At 31.2% G+C, this 17857-nt stretch overlaps 1 protein-coding gene across 1 annotated transcript in view; it reads left to right on the top strand.

Annotated features, from left to right (window-relative positions):
• Positions 1-17597, top strand: part of LOC109595142 (neural cell adhesion molecule 2) — a gene marked incomplete at its 5' end in the record, with an annotated part of 230011 nt that extends 212414 nt beyond the window's left edge. The window contains 3 exons of the mRNA XM_049964147.1: positions 10483-10737; positions 12014-12126; positions 16349-17597. Coding sequence (XP_049820104.1) covers positions 10483-10737; positions 12014-12126; positions 16349-16516 — 536 coding nt within the window. The remainder of the gene's footprint in view (positions 1-10482; positions 10738-12013; positions 12127-16348) is intronic.
• Between the last annotated feature and the right edge of the window lie 260 nt (positions 17598-17857).

The following is a 17857-nucleotide window of genomic DNA, read 5'->3' as shown; positions in this document are numbered from 1 at the left end:
TAAACCTATATATACAGTAGTGATCATAAATATAGCAATAAGAAGAGATGGTTAAGAAGAGTTTACGTCAATCGTTTTATTAAAAAATTTAGAGAAACTGGCCAACTGGCAGTTCAATTATGCTAGAAGAAGCTTCAATTGACTATTTTTTTTAGCTTCCGATATTGTATAGTTGGTTACTAGACATCTTTAAAAAATGCTCTCCAAAGATGAGCTCTTTATTTTAATAGGAAGGTCCTTTTCGTCTCAATTTTACATTTTCTCTTCAGTCTCATATGGCAGATTTATATTTCGCCATTAGTTGATTGTACAGAAAATTTCTATTTACATTTCTTGTAGGAAACTGAACGCTCTACAAAAAAGTCTTTTGTGGTTAATCGATTACTCTAACCACTTAGAAAATATTCGCATTCGAATTCCAATGCGTACTGACTTAATTTCTTTTTATAATATTTTAAATTTATCCATTTAAGTCATGAATTTTGAGATAATTCGTTATCTATTTCAGATTAAGATTTATTATTTAAAAAACATTATAATCAATAAATGTCCATTTTAACAAAATAAATTATAGAATCATTATATAAATAACAAAAATAAAAAGAACACACATTCAAACATTAAAATACATAAATATAGAGTAAATAGGAGAAAGAGTAACAATGCACCGCAAGCGATTCTAAATTCGAAGTGTACATGCAGATATGTCGCTGACCATACATGGGTACATTAAACATCAATTTGCTTCTTAATAAATGTGTTTATGAAAATGATACTAAATACAAATCCAAAATTGGGATGGATTAGTTAAAAGTAGTATCTATATTTTGTCTTACCTGCTTCAATCTTCAGACATCGACCCTAAAGAAAATTCAACATAAAAATTTTACAAATTTAAATGAACTCATCAAATGAAATTATAATACAAATATTTAACTTTTTAAAAAACTTTTCGTATATTTTCCTTATTATGTGCTGTAACATACTAAATTGTTTAAAAACTTGATTTTTTATATAAATTATTCGTTACTTTTTCACATATGTGTAGGTTTACCAAATTCTCCTTCTATCTTTATGATTGAGATTACTATCTCATTGAGCAAGGCCTGAATATTACGTTCAGTCAGACCTAAAAAAAAGAGTTCAGAATGTTACTAATCTAGCTCCTTTCTATACAAGAGTTTTGTTAAATCCTCTCCATATAAGTCTCAGTTTAATAAATAACTAAAAACTTTAGATGTTAGTAGCACTGCCTTTCAATTTTCACAGCTAAAATATAAAACAAGAAGATAAAAATGTTTTACTTAATTTAACTTAAGTTATAGAACAAACAAACAAAAATACGAAAAGCAACATTACTTTTTAGATTAAATATATAATTGTATTTACAAATTCATATTATTTAACTAAATTCTATCCAAAAAAAACACAAGGGGAGAAATGAAGTGAAATTTCAAAAGTCATTCGCAAGTTTTACAGGGAAATAGTTTCGGCGCCGGCAACAAAGTTGCGTTTGAGAGATGTGGCCCAACGTGTCCGAAGAGTTTTGGGGTGTTAGAGTTTATGTAGTGCAAAAGCCCCGGCGAAAAGTCAAACAACACCTCCGTTACCCAACAACATTTGCCCAGTTTCCGCATTTTGCGAAGTGGTTAATCGTAACGCGTTGCAACGTTGCAATTATCGACCCGAAATTACCAATGCAGAATTGATTTCAGATTAAACTGCCCCTTCCGCGCCCTGTCCCTTTTCGTTTCGTTTCGGGTGCCCCCCTCGTTCCGGCCTTTTGCTTAGATGGATGCGCTCTGCCGTTTTCACTTTGTCAATTGCCAACTTTATTGTTTCCCCCGGATAATAAATACGGTCCCGAGGATTTAATCCGCTTTTTTTCGTTCGCAAACTTGCCAATTTTTAATCTATGAACGTTGAGCCCCGACCGAATCGAACCGAACTGAACTGAACGGGAAGTCCATTGATTCTCTGAACAACAAATTTTAAATGCCCTCTGCACCGTATACCTATAAAGGATTTATTAACAAAGCATAAAATTGCATCCGGTTTGAATACACGTTATCCCTAATAAAGTCAATACATACATTTTTGAGGCCCTAAGAAATAAAAATTAATTGAAACTAGTAAAATCGCAGTACTTGCCGAAGCCTTTCGCGTGAATATCTTGTATGAGTTCAAAAGCAGCCAAGACTGTTAAATGTTGTTTTAAAAACGTTGGGAAGTGAGATAAATTACTTTAAACTCGAGGCAGCAGTTCCGGTACATAAAATAGCTTACGGTTTAAATACACCTTATTTGTAGTAAATTCTATATTGATCCAGTACGTTGCTTATTAAATTTAAACTTGTTATATCAGTCCAAAAACTTTAAGTATATCAATTAATAAGAGGAGGAAGTGAATTTGACTAAAGACTGCGTATTCGGTACATAAATATACGTTATTCGTAGCAAATTCTATATTTAGTCCTTTCCTTATTATATGTAACTGTTTTTGAAGTACCAATACAGAACAATTGGTCGAATTTATCAAAAGCATATTATTTCTCAAAGGACACAACTTGAACGTGTTTTATTTCTCCAAAAGCGTCAACCAAGCCAAGACTATTTATTATATTTTAAAAACTAAAGTGAATTAAATTTCTTTAAACGGCAGTACATAAAACTGCATGCGGTTTAAATATACGTTATTTGTATTAAATTCTAAATTTATACAATTCTTTATTTATTATAAGTAACTGTTTTTAGAAGTACCAATAAAGAAAAATTGGTTGAACCTAGTGAAAGAATATTACTACTCAAAGGGTACAATTTAAATGTGTTTTATGAGTCTAAATACTTCAACAAGTCAAGACTATTATTATATTTTAAAAACGAGATGAAATGATTTAAATTTCTTTAAACGCCTGGCAGCTGTTTCAGTGCATTAAATTGCAAACGGTTTAAATATACGTTAGTAGTGGTAAATTCTGTATTTATGTAGTTTTTTGCTTATTATATGTAACTATTTATAGTGGCAACAATAAAGAAAGATTGGTTGATCCTAGTAAAAGCATACTAATTTTCAAAGGACTCAACTTAAACGTATTTTATCAGGCCAAAAGCTTCAACCAAGTTAGGACTATTTCATTTTAAAAACGAGATGAATTGAATTAAATTTCTTTAAACGCCAGGCGGCAGTTTCAGTGCATTAAATTGCAAGTGATTTAAATATGTTGTTCGTAGTAAGTTCTATATTTATGCGGTTCTTTGCTTGTTACTTTCAACTATTTTTAGATGCACCAAAAAACAGAAATTGATTGAACTCAGTAAAAGCATACTATTTCTCAAAGGAATTGAATCAACTTTCTTTAAACATGAGCAGTTCCGGTAAATAAAATTACACAGTCTTTAAATATATGTTATTCGTAGTAAATTTTATATTTATGCAGTACTTATTTATTGAATTTAACTGTCTTTAGACGCCCCAATAAAAAAAACAGTTTAGTATTTGTCAAAGAACTCGACATCAACGTGTCATATAAGTCTAAAGCTTTAATAAAATCAAGTTTATTATATTTTAATAACGAGGGGAAGTGAATTAAATTTCGTTAAACATATGTCAATAGTTTCGGTGCATACAATTGCATCCAGTTTAAAAATACATTATTCGTAAAAACCCCAAATTTAAGTAAACCTTTGCTTATTGTATATATATTCCTGGCGAAAATAATAAAGGAAAAATACTTGAACCTAGTAAAATCAAGAATTCCGCTTGAACGTGTTATATCAGTCCAAAAGCTTCAAGCAAGTCAAGACTATTATGTTTTAAAAACGGGGGGAAGTGAATTAAATTTCGTTAAACGCAAGACAGCAGTTTCGGTGCGGTCAATTTTCTTTTGTGTTTTGCGCGCCGTCCGGAATCAGCGACATAATAATCCCGTAAAAGGGACATTAGTATCTCGTAAATAAGTTTAATTTACAAAGAACGGGCTTTGTGTCTCAAGGAGATAAGTGGCGGTCTTAATAGGACTCCGCTCTCTCCGTTCTCTTTTCCCTCGACTCGTTCCTTCTGTATGTGTGTGTGTGTGTGTGTACGTGTGTATGTGTTTGCCTTTGCCGCTGCCTCCTGACTTTTTGCCTTTTTGCCTTTTTACCCTTCTCCTTTTTTTTTCCGCATTCTCCCGTCCCCTTCAGGTCGTATGGAATGCAAAGGGGCTCTTTTCGTCGTCGTCGTCTGCGACTGCATTTTAATTGTTATTAGATCGCGTTTGAAATTGGCTTTTTTCCGGCGACTGAAATTAAACCGAAACACAATGTTGAAATTGACTATTGAATAATTGAAGTAATTATGCGAAAAAAGCAATGGAATTTTTGGTGAAATATTCAAAATCGTATTAACGTACAAACCGAAAATAGATTGTATTAAATTAATTAGTATGTTGATATAACAGACAAATGCTCTTTTTTTTGGGAGAAATGATTTTTATCTAATTATGACAAATGCGAAGCTTTCATGATAACAAAACATTAACATGTTCATCCTAATTAGCGTGGTTTATTATTACTAAATAATAAATTGTCTGCATTTATACGTATGTACACAATAAATTATGCCCTAATTATTGCAATTTACAAGATCTAATTATTTCCTTTATTTGAAAGACGCTTTTTTCTATTTACAAATTCTAAATAGCAAAATCAAATATTTGATAAATAACTGAACTAACTCATCCATGATCACTGTAATAATAAACTTTCAAGGCTTTGTATTAATTAGACCGTTCAAAACATAATCAAATATTGTACCTGTTAAACATATTTTTTATGGCCCGAACTTTTTATAAGAAAGCGGCAGTCAAGAGTTTCCACGATCCCGAACTCTGATAAAAAAGTAAAGTTTGTCTTTTAGAAAGCGCCTTTTAAAATTATCGTCGTGTGTACACAATACGTTACAATGTCGGTAACAAGCGAAAAAATTTAACTTTTATATATTTTTTGTGATCAACGCGAACTTTAGAATAAGATACACCTATCACTTTTAATTTTAAAAGCTTTAAAGAACATCAACGATTTATGATTTAAATTCGTAACTCTAAAAATGAATTTATTGTTTCGAGTATGTTCATAAAATATGGTTTTATAAATTAATATTCACATAAACAAAAATAAATGTGATAAATTTAATGTATTGTCGAAATAATGTAACGTAAAATGCTCGTGAAAATATGTATTACCGAAACATAAACGAATTCAAAAGACTGAAGTTTTTCTTGGTTGTCCGCTTCAGGTGAAATGCCCCTATTATAATATTTATAACTGAGTTTTTGGGTTCGTACGAATTTGTATATTATTAAGTTCCTTTTTCATAACAAAAATATTGATTTATTTCTTGTGACTCTTGAGACTAAGGTTGAAAATCAGAATCGATTTGATCCAGAAAACAATTAATCTGCAACGCAATCAATGGAAGAAATTACAAACAATAATGAAGGATATTATTGTGAAGTATGTAAATATCCGTTATTATTGGTAACAGCCATTTGAATGATAAATTTAATTTCAAAAACTGAATCGTAATTTAGTCAACTGAATTTCCTGTAATTATTGTAGCTGTGTGCGTTAAATTTACATACGACCATTGTTTGTCGCAAAATGAAATTCGTAATTGTGTAAATGTTTTCGCAAAATCTTATTGAACTCAAATTTTCAATTGGTACGTCCACTAGACATTATTAGTTAGATTGAGGTGAAAGTCAAGTGTATTTATTGTCGGCCGGGCCCGACGTCAATTAATGCCCATAATTCGTGGCACTTCTCCGGGAAAGGTGTCGGAGTAGATCACCGGGCGGTGCGGGGCGGTCGGTACCCACTTTCAATTTGCTTCGATTCCGAATGCATTCCTCGGGCGCCGGTAGTTAATCCCGCTCTCCCGTCGTCCCGCTGGTTTATTCGCGATGCTGCGACGAATTGAGATGAATCTTCGCGACCGACTAATTGGGACTCATCGGGTGTTGACGATTTATGATGGCAATTGGGCCAAATCACCACGATTGAGCCCGGTTTATTCTCCACGGTTCGTAATTTCAATAAATCCACTTTATTAAAAATCCACTGGCAGATGGAGATTTATTTATGAATACAGGGAATTCCATAAATGGTGGATGCGCCATCGTAGTAACAGCCAGTGTTGATTGATCGAGTTGAAAATCCTAATAACAAAATGGTTTAGAAAAATATTTCGACCTTCAAAAAAACTATTAAATAGTAGTAGTAGTTTGAAAAAATAAGTAGCTAAAGAATCATTTTTTTAATAACAATATTTGATAATATTAACGGTTTAAACAAGTATCTGAAATTTTATTGTAATTTGTTTGGAAATAAAGAAGATATTTGAACTATTAAAATAAATTTTTGAAAAAGTGACTTATATGTATAGTATCGGACAAAATTACAGCAACTTTCTTTTTATTTAAATACTAAATAATATATACTTATTAGACTGACTTTTTTTTCATTTTTATGCGACGTTATAATGCTCTGGACCTTTTTCTGTTTCGCCCACCTCGTTTTGGATTCTCCACACTTATATATAACATGAAACATTTTAATTATTTTTTATACCACTTATTTTGATACAAGAAACTGTTCGCTAATAAATTTCTGTGATCTTCCTGAATTATACGCTACAATAATTTACAAACCAACAAATGTTGACCACCAGACATTGTTCTTAATGTAAACGCAATATTCATGTGTAAGATATATAAATACGACTGAAAAATACTCGGGTCCCTATAATTTTGTCGTGCACATTTTTTTGATTTTTGGAAATAGTTTCTCTCCTACTGAAAAATGTGTGACACATAAATGAACTAAGAGAAATAAAGTAGCGGGCATAAATAAATGTTTTATAATTTAGTTTTTAAACACAGTTTAATATTTGATATAGTCGCTCTCATTTTGTTCGTTACTGTATGTCTATTATAGTTTTATAACTATTAACTAATATATTTTTTGAAAAATATTTTGATCGACGTAGTTTCTTCCTTGTTATATTCCTCCAATGGTTTTTAAGTTAATATTGTTTAATTACTTTTGCAGTGTTTTAATTATATACTGTAAAACAATTTATTCTATTTCATACTCATGGTTTTGACATTTGTTTATAATACATATACAATATTCATTATTGTAGCAACTTTTTAAAATGTGAATTGTTAAAATAATATTAATTGACTATTGTGTTTTACATAATATAAAAAGTGAACTGTACCTTATTATAGTAACTCTAATTTTGAAAGGGATTTCAAATGATTAAATCTATGTAATATAAAATTAGCATATTGTTTAACATATTCTTTGTTTTATAATTTTGTCCTATCTCCATAGCATAGACTCGAACATTTTCTGAATAAATGACAAGTCTATTTTTCTTCAAGTTTCTTGAGTTGCTGTGATGTGAGCTCATTTAAATTTGTAAAATTTTTATATTGAATTTGGTTATAACCATGATCCCTCATGTTTTCTATAGTGTTGTTGTTTGGAAATTGAGACGGGCAAAAATCAAATCATCAATACTTTGATATTTTAACCAATCCGTCACAATTTTGGATTTGTGTGTGGAATCCTTTTCATGTTGAAACATATATATTAAGAGCCACAATCGTAGCCAATTGTTGTTTAAATAAAACCATAATTTTTTTTAAATTAAATTTAGAGTCATCACTAGAAACTACTCAAAATTAGACACATTTTTAGTAGAAACCAGGGCTTTTTTATAGGGCTGGAGTCAAACGAACCTCTATCCACTAATCTAATCTAATTTAATTTTCATTGGCAATAATATTGAATTGTTTTTTGATATTCTAGTTATCCATTTATAGATTTTATTTCAAGATTTTCAAACACATTTCAGTCAGTTCATTTTTTTCGTATTTACCACTTAGACAGTTTCTTTAATTGTTTTAGTAATACTAGAAATTATTGACTTATTCAGTTCCTATATTTATGACCATCACTATAGGTATTAAAATATTCTAACAAATCGAATAAAATGTTGCCAAATATACACCTTAGAAATTATCCTCTAAAAAGTTTACTCCTGTTCATTGGACATATTCATATGAAGCTTTTCAACTCAAAGTATTCCAGGATATGTCGCTAAGAAGGTTTTATCCGTTATTTAAGAAACTCCATGTACATATAAAACTAATTCACACCACGTTTACACCGCAGTTATTCCCAATTTGTTATTGCGTCCATTTCATTTTTTGCGTGTAAGAAAGTGGATGATAATGTAGAATTGTTTGAAAAGTGCAAATCTGAAGTATTCGTCGGAATTTAAGCTTAGCACGACATTTTCCACGGGCCGATAATCGGAGCCTCGCAGAACCCGGTCCGATCATGAATATTCAATGATCATGTTTTAAAACATGATCGATTTTGAATTATTTATGCGGAGGTCCCCGTTTCATTAACACGCGACTTGCCCTCCTTCTCCTAAAATATTTCCTCGCATTAAATCTTGAATTATATCAATCGTGGAAATTGCTGGAGGATTGCGAATACCTCATCTAATTGCTTTGTGTTATTCTTATCGTAACGGTGAAATCTTTCGCATTCCTCACCACAAGCGCACATGTATACGACCAATTCGAAGTTGGGCAATAAATTTCGCCCCGAATCAAGGCTCATTTGTAAATAAATCCGACTAGAAATAAAGCTTCATGCAAAATATTTTTTTTACAAACACATTATTGAATAGATTGCACATTGAATAATAAAAATAAATAACGTATTTTTGTGTTACCCAATGTTCAGCGCAAACAGGTTACAAAAGGCCGTATTTTTAATAGAAAAAATATCCAATATAAATTCAAAAAAATGTTTTTATAACTGTTTCGAATTCCTCATTTATTTTTTCCGTCCCAGTTCAATAAACTCCAAGCGTATTGTGTAAATCAAAATAAAACAAGATTTAATTTAGTCGTCATCTTACACGTTTATAAATCTGCATATTGACTGAGTTTACACGAAATTAATTTTAATTTAAATTTCCTGCTTTAGATACTGCAGATGTTTTTTTTTTTTTCAATTTCATAAAGCCGCCTTGTCGTGCAGTCGAAAGGGAAATCGAACACGAAATGGAACGACGTCCTCCTCGCCTCCAGTCGCGCATAAAAATTATAAAATCGCGAATAATCGAAAACGTAAAAAGGGCAACGGTTTTTATTAGAGTGGGTTCCAATGGCTTTTGCACTTCCACTGCAGGATTTACGGTCGTGTAAAAATTGATATCCGTTACCGTTGGAGGGAACCGATCATAAAAAACATTTAATAACGTCATTAATAAAGAGCGTTAGAGTTTAAATAATCCGGCGGATAAAGAAGACGGAAAGCGATAATGTTCCGAGGCGAACATTTTGGTTACATCAATCGGAAATCACTCCACATCCAGGACTAAGTCGCGAGCCAAGTGCCCCGAATATATTTTTTTTTTTCGTCCGACTTTCTCGCTTTGTTTTTTTTTATCAGCGGCAGAAAACCCAAACGAGGACATAGTTGAATTAATCTCCTTAATGTTTTATAGCTTGTTTTCTGCGAAACTTCACTGAGTAGGCATTTTAACTGATTGTAAGTGATACGTATACTGTAAGGGCGGAATGTTTTTCCTAATGATTAAAAATTACCTTATCGCATTCCCCTTTTCTTGACTTATTCCTACAGCAAACATTATTCGCAGTGCATCATATTTTCGTCTACGACTCTTGTATCCTTGGACGTGAATTGTGCCATTTATGTAATAAAATGCGTCATTTCTTTTCGAAAAAAACAAATTGAAACTATCTATCACGTTTTAAGTAAATCGGGGAAAAAAATTGATAAAATTTGAATATGGCTTTTGACAGTTCGTCATCATTCGAAAGTGCCAAAACCTCTTTGTGTTGTATGTAAAACAGGCGAAAGAAAAGATTGAAATCGAGATCGACAGACACGAAATGCACCACATATCCTACATTCGATGTTTGCTGATGATTTTAAAACAGGTTTTACAGCTCGAAGTTTATATCGAGCCGCAGTAAACAGCTTTGGGTGCCGAAGACGGTTATTATTGCTTTTATTTTATGCGTTTCCATTTCCGAATTACTCCTTCCATAAATGGACGCCAGAACATACCTCGTGCATTTCCCATCGACTTTCCACTTTTATTGTAATTTACGATTTAGTATACCGTACTAGTCGTGTATCATAATTTTATCAAGACGAGAGTCGTTTACGGGTTTATTAAAATATAAAATGTGGAAAAGTTCTACAAATGTATCGTCAAATTTAAATAAAAGCTCCATATACCCGATCCGAATCCATAAGGAACGTTGTTCTTATTGTAAACGGGAACACAAGTACACACATAAAAGTTATTTTCAGCTTTACATTATTTATTTTCCTTCTTTTTTTTTGTTCGTGGCAAAATAATTATAATTGTCTTTGTTCCAGCTACAGATGGGGATTTGAGTTTCTCTCCGATACTGGGTGTATTCCTGGGCGGTACTTTGACGGTTGTGGTTGTGGTGTTGCTGATAATAATCAGGATAAGACGCTCAAAGAGCCACAAGGAAGACAATATGGAGCACAAAGTTGGAGGTGGAAGCGTTCAGCCGCAGCACAACACCCTTTCTTCCACTAAACCGTTATTAAGAAGCACATCACCCAAGGATGCTGACGATCCGGATATCATCCCCGCCAAATACGGTAAAACGATCGTGTTGTTATTTTCCTTATGCACGTCCCGCGTAATTTTCGATTGGGTTGGTAACTGGTACAAAGGAAAATATTAATTTTCTCAGATCCTTAAACTCGAATTCCGACCATGATGACTTGAATTTTCGATATTAAATTGTTATATGATACCGGCATACCTTCCGCCTAATTATATTTAATAATAACGATAACCTAAATATCTCGACGACGGAGGAAAAACGTACAGAAAAAAAGTACATCATTAAAAATATATTCGAACAATGGAACATACTTATCGCAAAAACATGAACAAACAAGACATAATTTTACAGGTTGTCGTTGTTTATTTAAAAGTTCACGGAGCGATCGTGACCCGCGCAAGTAGAAAAAAGGAACACAACAGACAGACAAAAATTCGGAGAGAGAGGTTATTAAGTCGACGGATTAAAATTTTAACGATACCCCGGGGCGGAATTAAAATCGCGTCGGCGGGATGCGAAATAATAAAAAAAAACACACGGAAAGAGCTTTGAAGTAAACAAGGAGGAGTCGATTATCGGGTGAATTTAATTAGGATTGGGAAATTTAACGGGCGAATCTAATACAGATAATGATTCAATTAGGAGGGCCACGGAAGTGCTTCTCTTTATTCGAGGGCGCTCCAGATGATTAAGATACTGTCATAATAATTATGTAGATCGTCATGTAACCGTCAAAACAAAAATTAATATCGTCCCCAGCAAGCGTTTTGTATTTTCTGGCTACTTTTTTTTCTCTCTGTCGTAATACTTCGAAACGAAAAGCTTCCGTTTATTATTGTTATTTTATTAGAGCCGTGCCTGGCTTTTTTAAACCGCAATAAATTAATTGGGATCCGTATCTTGGTTACGTCCGCGGAGATTAACTGAATTTTTTTTTACGGAGACATGGAGAGTTAATTTCGCGCGGGGAACGACGATAATCGAACTTTTGATCTAATAGGGCCTCATTATCTTTTATGTGTCGTCGGCTTCGCCTTTTTTCCAGCTTGATAACGGCTTTATCGGACATTTGTTCCGAGAAATCGAGGTTCGCTCATTTCGGTTCACTGTTTTACGACACCGTGAAATTCTCCGAGGAATTAATTTAATTCATCTTAAGATGATTATGTCGTTCGGCGTCGATAATGATCAATGAGGGGCGCTGCATTTCGGAGTTCATTTAACAATTACGTTTTTTTGTGTGTGTGAAGTTATTATTATTTCACGGCGATTCGAAATGATTGTGGGGGGGGTGAAAATTGTTACAGGTTCTCCGGAAACAAGGACAACTGGACTGCGTACTAGCTCTAGCACAGGTGCTCACCTCTCGACATCACCGAATTATGCCCAATCGAATGTACCCCACTGGATTGGCGATCAGGTAAAAACTGTTCTAATTACACTAGTTTAAAATTCATAGAATTCGAAATTGCTAATGAAGTTAGTCCCTGTTTTTGAAGTATCATTAAAAAGTCATCTTTTTTAAAATTGTTGACACACGTACATATGTAAAAACGGTTTTAATGGTATTTTTGTCTGATTTTTTTAAATTGTAGATCATGCTATATTTACTTGTTTTGATCAACATTCTCATCATCAAAAGTGAGCAAAATCAATACGTTCAATTTGACCAATAAGAACGAAGTTCTAAATAAATTCATGAATATTGTTCATTCAACTTTTATCGAAGCAAGTATAATCTCAGTCTAATAAAAAACTGAATTAAGATATTAGCAACCCCGTATTATCTCTCTGAAACATTAAAGAACATTTGGTTGATTCTAAAGATGATGCAGAATAATGACCAATTTGTTCAAAAATGAAATGAAAATGACGTACTATCTTTGTTGTCATAGTTTCTTGGAATACAAAATAGCTGATAATTGTTACGAATTTTCTGCTCTTAAAACTATTGTTTGTTGTTAATATAGTCTTAAAAATATATTTTCCACATTTTTCCTTATTTAGGAACTGAAGAGGATTATTGAAAAAAGTATAAATTGAAAATAAAAACCGTTAAATTGAAAAAATAAGATCTGCTTCTATATATACAGTGGTGACTAGATAAATAGCTTATTATTAAGTGCAATTTTAAATTTTATTTAATAATTACCCTATATTCTTACTACGATTATTCATTTTGCATTTAAATCAAAATAAGTTCTACTTAAATTAAATCTTAAACAAAATAAATGTGCAATGTGGTTGATCACAGAAAATCGTTTGAAATTAAATTCCATGACTCTTTACTTAATAACCACAATTAATCTAAATTTAATGGTTTTTGGTGTTTTAATCGAGACTTCATGTCGTTCCATAAGTTTTCAATTGGTATTAGATCCGGATTTTACACTGACCAATCGAGAGCTTCAACTTGATTATTTTAGAACCAAATAAAAATCCACATAACTGGTAAATTATCATTGGTAAATGGTTTTATTACATATGTCATGATATCTCTACACATACAAGCTCCATGTTATCAATAATTCTCTGTAATTGTATTATACCATGCCAAGGAAAGGAATCCCAAACCAAAACTATTTCTCCACCGTGTTTTTGTTGTGTATCTGCGATCCAAATATTTATTAGGAGGACCATGAATGTATTTTTTACCATCTGATCTTATTCTGTTGAGCATAGATTTATCACTTTAAAGTACCCTTCGCCATAATTAATACATTTTTGTGCAAACTTTTGTTCGAATAATCTTTTTTGATACCATTCACACGACGTCTGATTGTTCTATTAGACACACTGATAGTGTATAACCCAATTAATTGTTTTTATTCACCTAGAGGACAAGAAACGATGCCGATTTTTTCAATTGTTTCGGAGTTTTTTGTCAGGATTATATTATATTATATTATATTTTCAATTGAGGGTGTCATTTCATATTTGTTAATAAGCATAGTAAACCATTTTTAAGTTTTTAGCGATATCAGCAATATATAGACATTGATGTTTCATGTTAATTATTATATCCTTTTTCTCTGGAATGCAATATTCCTCTCTTCCGACTACAACTAAGTAAAATAATATAAATTTTGCTAAAAATAAATTTCTTTTATCGATTTATCAGAATTATTAAATAATGGTACAAAATGTAAATATATATTTTCATATACTTCTGGACAAATTCTTAATTAAATCCTTTTTTATGAAGTATCGTAAAAAATGACAGCAAACTGTGAAAGATTTTTATTTATTTTCTGTGATTCTGATCCTGATTCTGAAAGTCAGAAAATATGAAAAAATAATATATTTTTAATAATAATTAATTTTATTGGCTCATATTGAAACTAAATTTAGTGACAATGTAAATAAAACGGTGTTAAATACACATTAAACAGCGTATTTACTTTATGCTCCAAGAATTCCTATTTTGTGTTGAATACAACACCATCGACGGGTTTCAATAACACAACTCCAATAAAATGATGTCGCGTTAAAAAAAATCATAAAAAAGTCGTGTACGGCAAATGCAAATAAACTTCAACGATCCCAGACTTTTAATAAAAGTGAACTTCACTCAACCGTTATGAGATTTAAGGAGAATCAAAACGAAAGCCGATTCGCAATAATATCACAATTGCAAAACAAATCGTCGGTTACTAAATAACGACTAGCAAAAATTGATGATTTAAGCGCAACCGATTGTAAATTACAATCGATATTAAATTAGTGTGTGCCCGTCGAGTTTCTTATGATTTTCGAGCGAAATTTGCGGAGACAGTTTTGTAAGTGTATTCACGGGGTCGCTAGAAAGAAAATCACACAATGGGGAATTGTTTTAGCTCGATTTAACAGAAATAATTCGTCGAACGAGACAATGCCCGTTAAAAGGAAAGTTGTTGCAATTACGCAAGAAAAGGACTGGAAAATTGGATTATTTAACAATTAATCCCACTAAATATTCCTGAATTTCCACTGCGATCGATTCCTTTTTTTTTATGCTGCGCTTTTTTTTTCGACTCGGGCAAATGAATGAATACCTCCGCTTAAATATTACCATTCTTAATTAAAGGATGAAGTTTAAGTTTGAGTCTTTTGGGGACTTTTAAAGAAACACTGGATACTCGTAATTGCATAATTTTTATTTTAGTGCTTACAATTAGTTACATCGCTTTAATTGAAATACTGGTTATGTTCACACAGATTATTATAATTAGATAATTGCTTCTGCTAGTGATCTTTTAATTAAATTTCAAGTTTACATTTTAATATGGTCTATTCATTTTTTCTTTTTTCTTACGAATTATATTTTCAAATTCTACTGTTGTATTTTGAATACGCATTCGCCATTTTTAATTTTTAAATGACCATAAATTCTACCATTAACATTAAAGGTCATTTGTCAATAATAACAATCTAATGAGAAAAACAATATTAATGTGTATTTCAAGGATTCTAATTTAAAAATATTAATAAAACAATTCATTTAATAACTTCTTATAAAGCAATTTATTTCTACAGCTATAAATTTTATGAAGCAATTAAATAATATGAAATAATAAAATATTTTAATTGTCTGATTCTCCTGATATCTTAAATAAAATATTTCCACGAAAAAGACTCTTATGTTTATCAGATAAACCAATGCGTAATATTTACAAAAATAAAATGATTATTTGCTGCGTAGTATAAAAATATAATTTATGCTGTATAGATATTAAAATTCTATATTTAAAATTTTAATATATTAATGCCATAAATTTTAATATCCATATTATTGAATTTTGTAACTAATTTAAAAAATAAATAATAAGTATAGGGTATTTCTAATATGGAAGGACAAAATTGTAAAAAAAATCTAAAAATTTTCCAAAGTCAAATTTCAACAATTATTTTTCTCGTATTTCAAATAGTATCAAATGATTCTATATTATTTTAAAATTCTATTATAGTTTAATAGTACATAAAAATCTAACAAGAGTTACATAATAGAATAATTAATTCCTATTGATAATATTGATTATAATTAAAATTATTTATGTTTTATACAGAATCGATTTTGCATTAAAAATTATGTAAACAACAGAATGCTGTTGATAAAAAATTGTTTAAATTCTTTTTCAAATTTTTTAAAAATCATTTCAAAAAATGCTGTTAAATAAACGTTATTAAATCAATATCCAATACTAAATAAAAATAGTATTACAATCCTGTCAGATTATTTTTAATTTGGTGCTGCGCATCCACTATTTTAATCAGTCAAGAATTATTTGATGAAATAACTCTAGAACCATTAAAGATATTATTTAAGGCGTTTTTAACTATATATTCGAATAAAACTCTTTAATGCATACTTCAATAACCTTTTACAAAACAATTTACTTTTATTGACATAAATTTAATAAGGCAATTAAATTTGAAATAAAAATATATTTTAACATTCGACTCTCAGTATATTCTATATATTCCAAGAATAATCTTATTATTTTAAAGTACAACGACTGAACAATTTATTTTAAGTCAGCCATTAGTATTGACATACTACATATTTTGAAAATTTAAAAACTCCTCCAAACACAAATAAATTTTTTAAATTGATCTGCCCATTTTCCTATTATCGTAACGAACATTTTCATCTTTTGTTACAGTACCAACAATACAAGAACCCGACAATGGGCACATTCCCGCGGGACTCACGACCGAAGGACCTGTACCTGGAGAACTCACCGACCAAGAAGAGTGGCGACTTGGAACTGAACGGCCTCGCCATCAAGGAACGCCTCATGGCCAACCGTTTGCCGGAGAGCTGCGTCTAAGCGCGAGTGTTGTTTCCGTTGTTCCTGTTGTTGTTGTTGTTCTTGTTTCCGTTGACATTTTTGGACCGTCCACAAAAGAAAAAAGAAAATAAATATGTAAACAAAACGCGCCGGCAACACTATTTTTGAGCGTGCGAAACGAACGAACGTTTCTCTTCTTGTCTTTTACTGTCTAGGCTAAGTCGGATGAGTTCTAGACTGAAGTAGGTGTTTTTACCAGGTAATGTTAAGCGTTTACCGCCCTCGATGGTGGTATCAGTATTTAATCACTTGTTAACGAACAACAAACTGAACTGTCACTTCTGTGTATATAGTCAAAGGTATTTGTTGAGTCATTTGTAAAACTAGTCAGTGTATCATACTTGAATTAGATTAGGTGGTAAAGCGACATAGAAAGGGTGGTAGTTATGTAAAAAAGTTGTGCTTCCATTGACAAAAAAAAATAAACTTTTGTCGAGTCCGAATGTGCCGCAGGGATAAGCGAAAATTGAACGGTGAACGAAAGTCCAGTTGAATAGTTGATGAATGAAAGTGCCTTAGACGAAAAGATTTTTTTTACGTTTTAAACAAATTATGGTCACGTTCTAAATTTATGTTGTATTTGCGTCCGTTACTTGTGATGTATCCGAATTATTTATCAATTAATTAGATACGTTTACTTTTTTCTGGCTCGAATCAAAGAGATATTTATATAAAATAATAATAAAAAAAAACAAACAGAATAATCTTAATGATTTTTAGCCGTCTCTGTGACGATAAACATGACATTGTTTACGTATGTTAATGCAAAAGGAATATAAAATAATTTAAATTAGCTGCTCCTGGCCTCATTAAAAATAACATAAAGAACATTGTAAATAACTCTTAAAAAGGAAACTAAGAAGTATGTTTAAAAGAAGTTTAAAAGAAATTCATGGAAAGCATTTCAAAAAGTGTTACGGAACGAATCTGAAAGGACAGTGATAAAAACAAGTTAAAATTATTTGCGCTACTTTTATTACATTTTAATTTTTTTACTCATGAGCTGCGCATAATATTTATGGTAGTACAAAAGATGTACTTATGCGTTTTTATAGCTAGTTTTTTGCGTCGTTTATGCAAATACGTTGCGAATACTAATTGTAAGTGCCAATGTTGAATAAGATTATGTTTTAACAAGCAATAAAATTAGGTTGTTATGATTTGCTATCATTTCAACTAATTGGCAATCGTAATATTGTGAGTAACAAGGCACTTAAAGAAAGTAATGAACATAATAAAAAGTTAATATATGTAAATACTATTGTAGGCGGTCATTTAATGAGAAACTTTTTTGTATAGATTTCGTATTCAAGAATTCAT

The sequence above is a fragment of the Aethina tumida genome, chromosome 1 (genome assembly GCF_024364675.1).
Source record: "Aethina tumida isolate Nest 87 chromosome 1, icAetTumi1.1, whole genome shotgun sequence".
In the NCBI taxonomy this organism is placed as follows: Eukaryota; Metazoa; Arthropoda; class Insecta; order Coleoptera; family Nitidulidae; genus Aethina; species Aethina tumida.
This window is presented reverse-complemented; position numbering and strand designations above follow the sequence as displayed.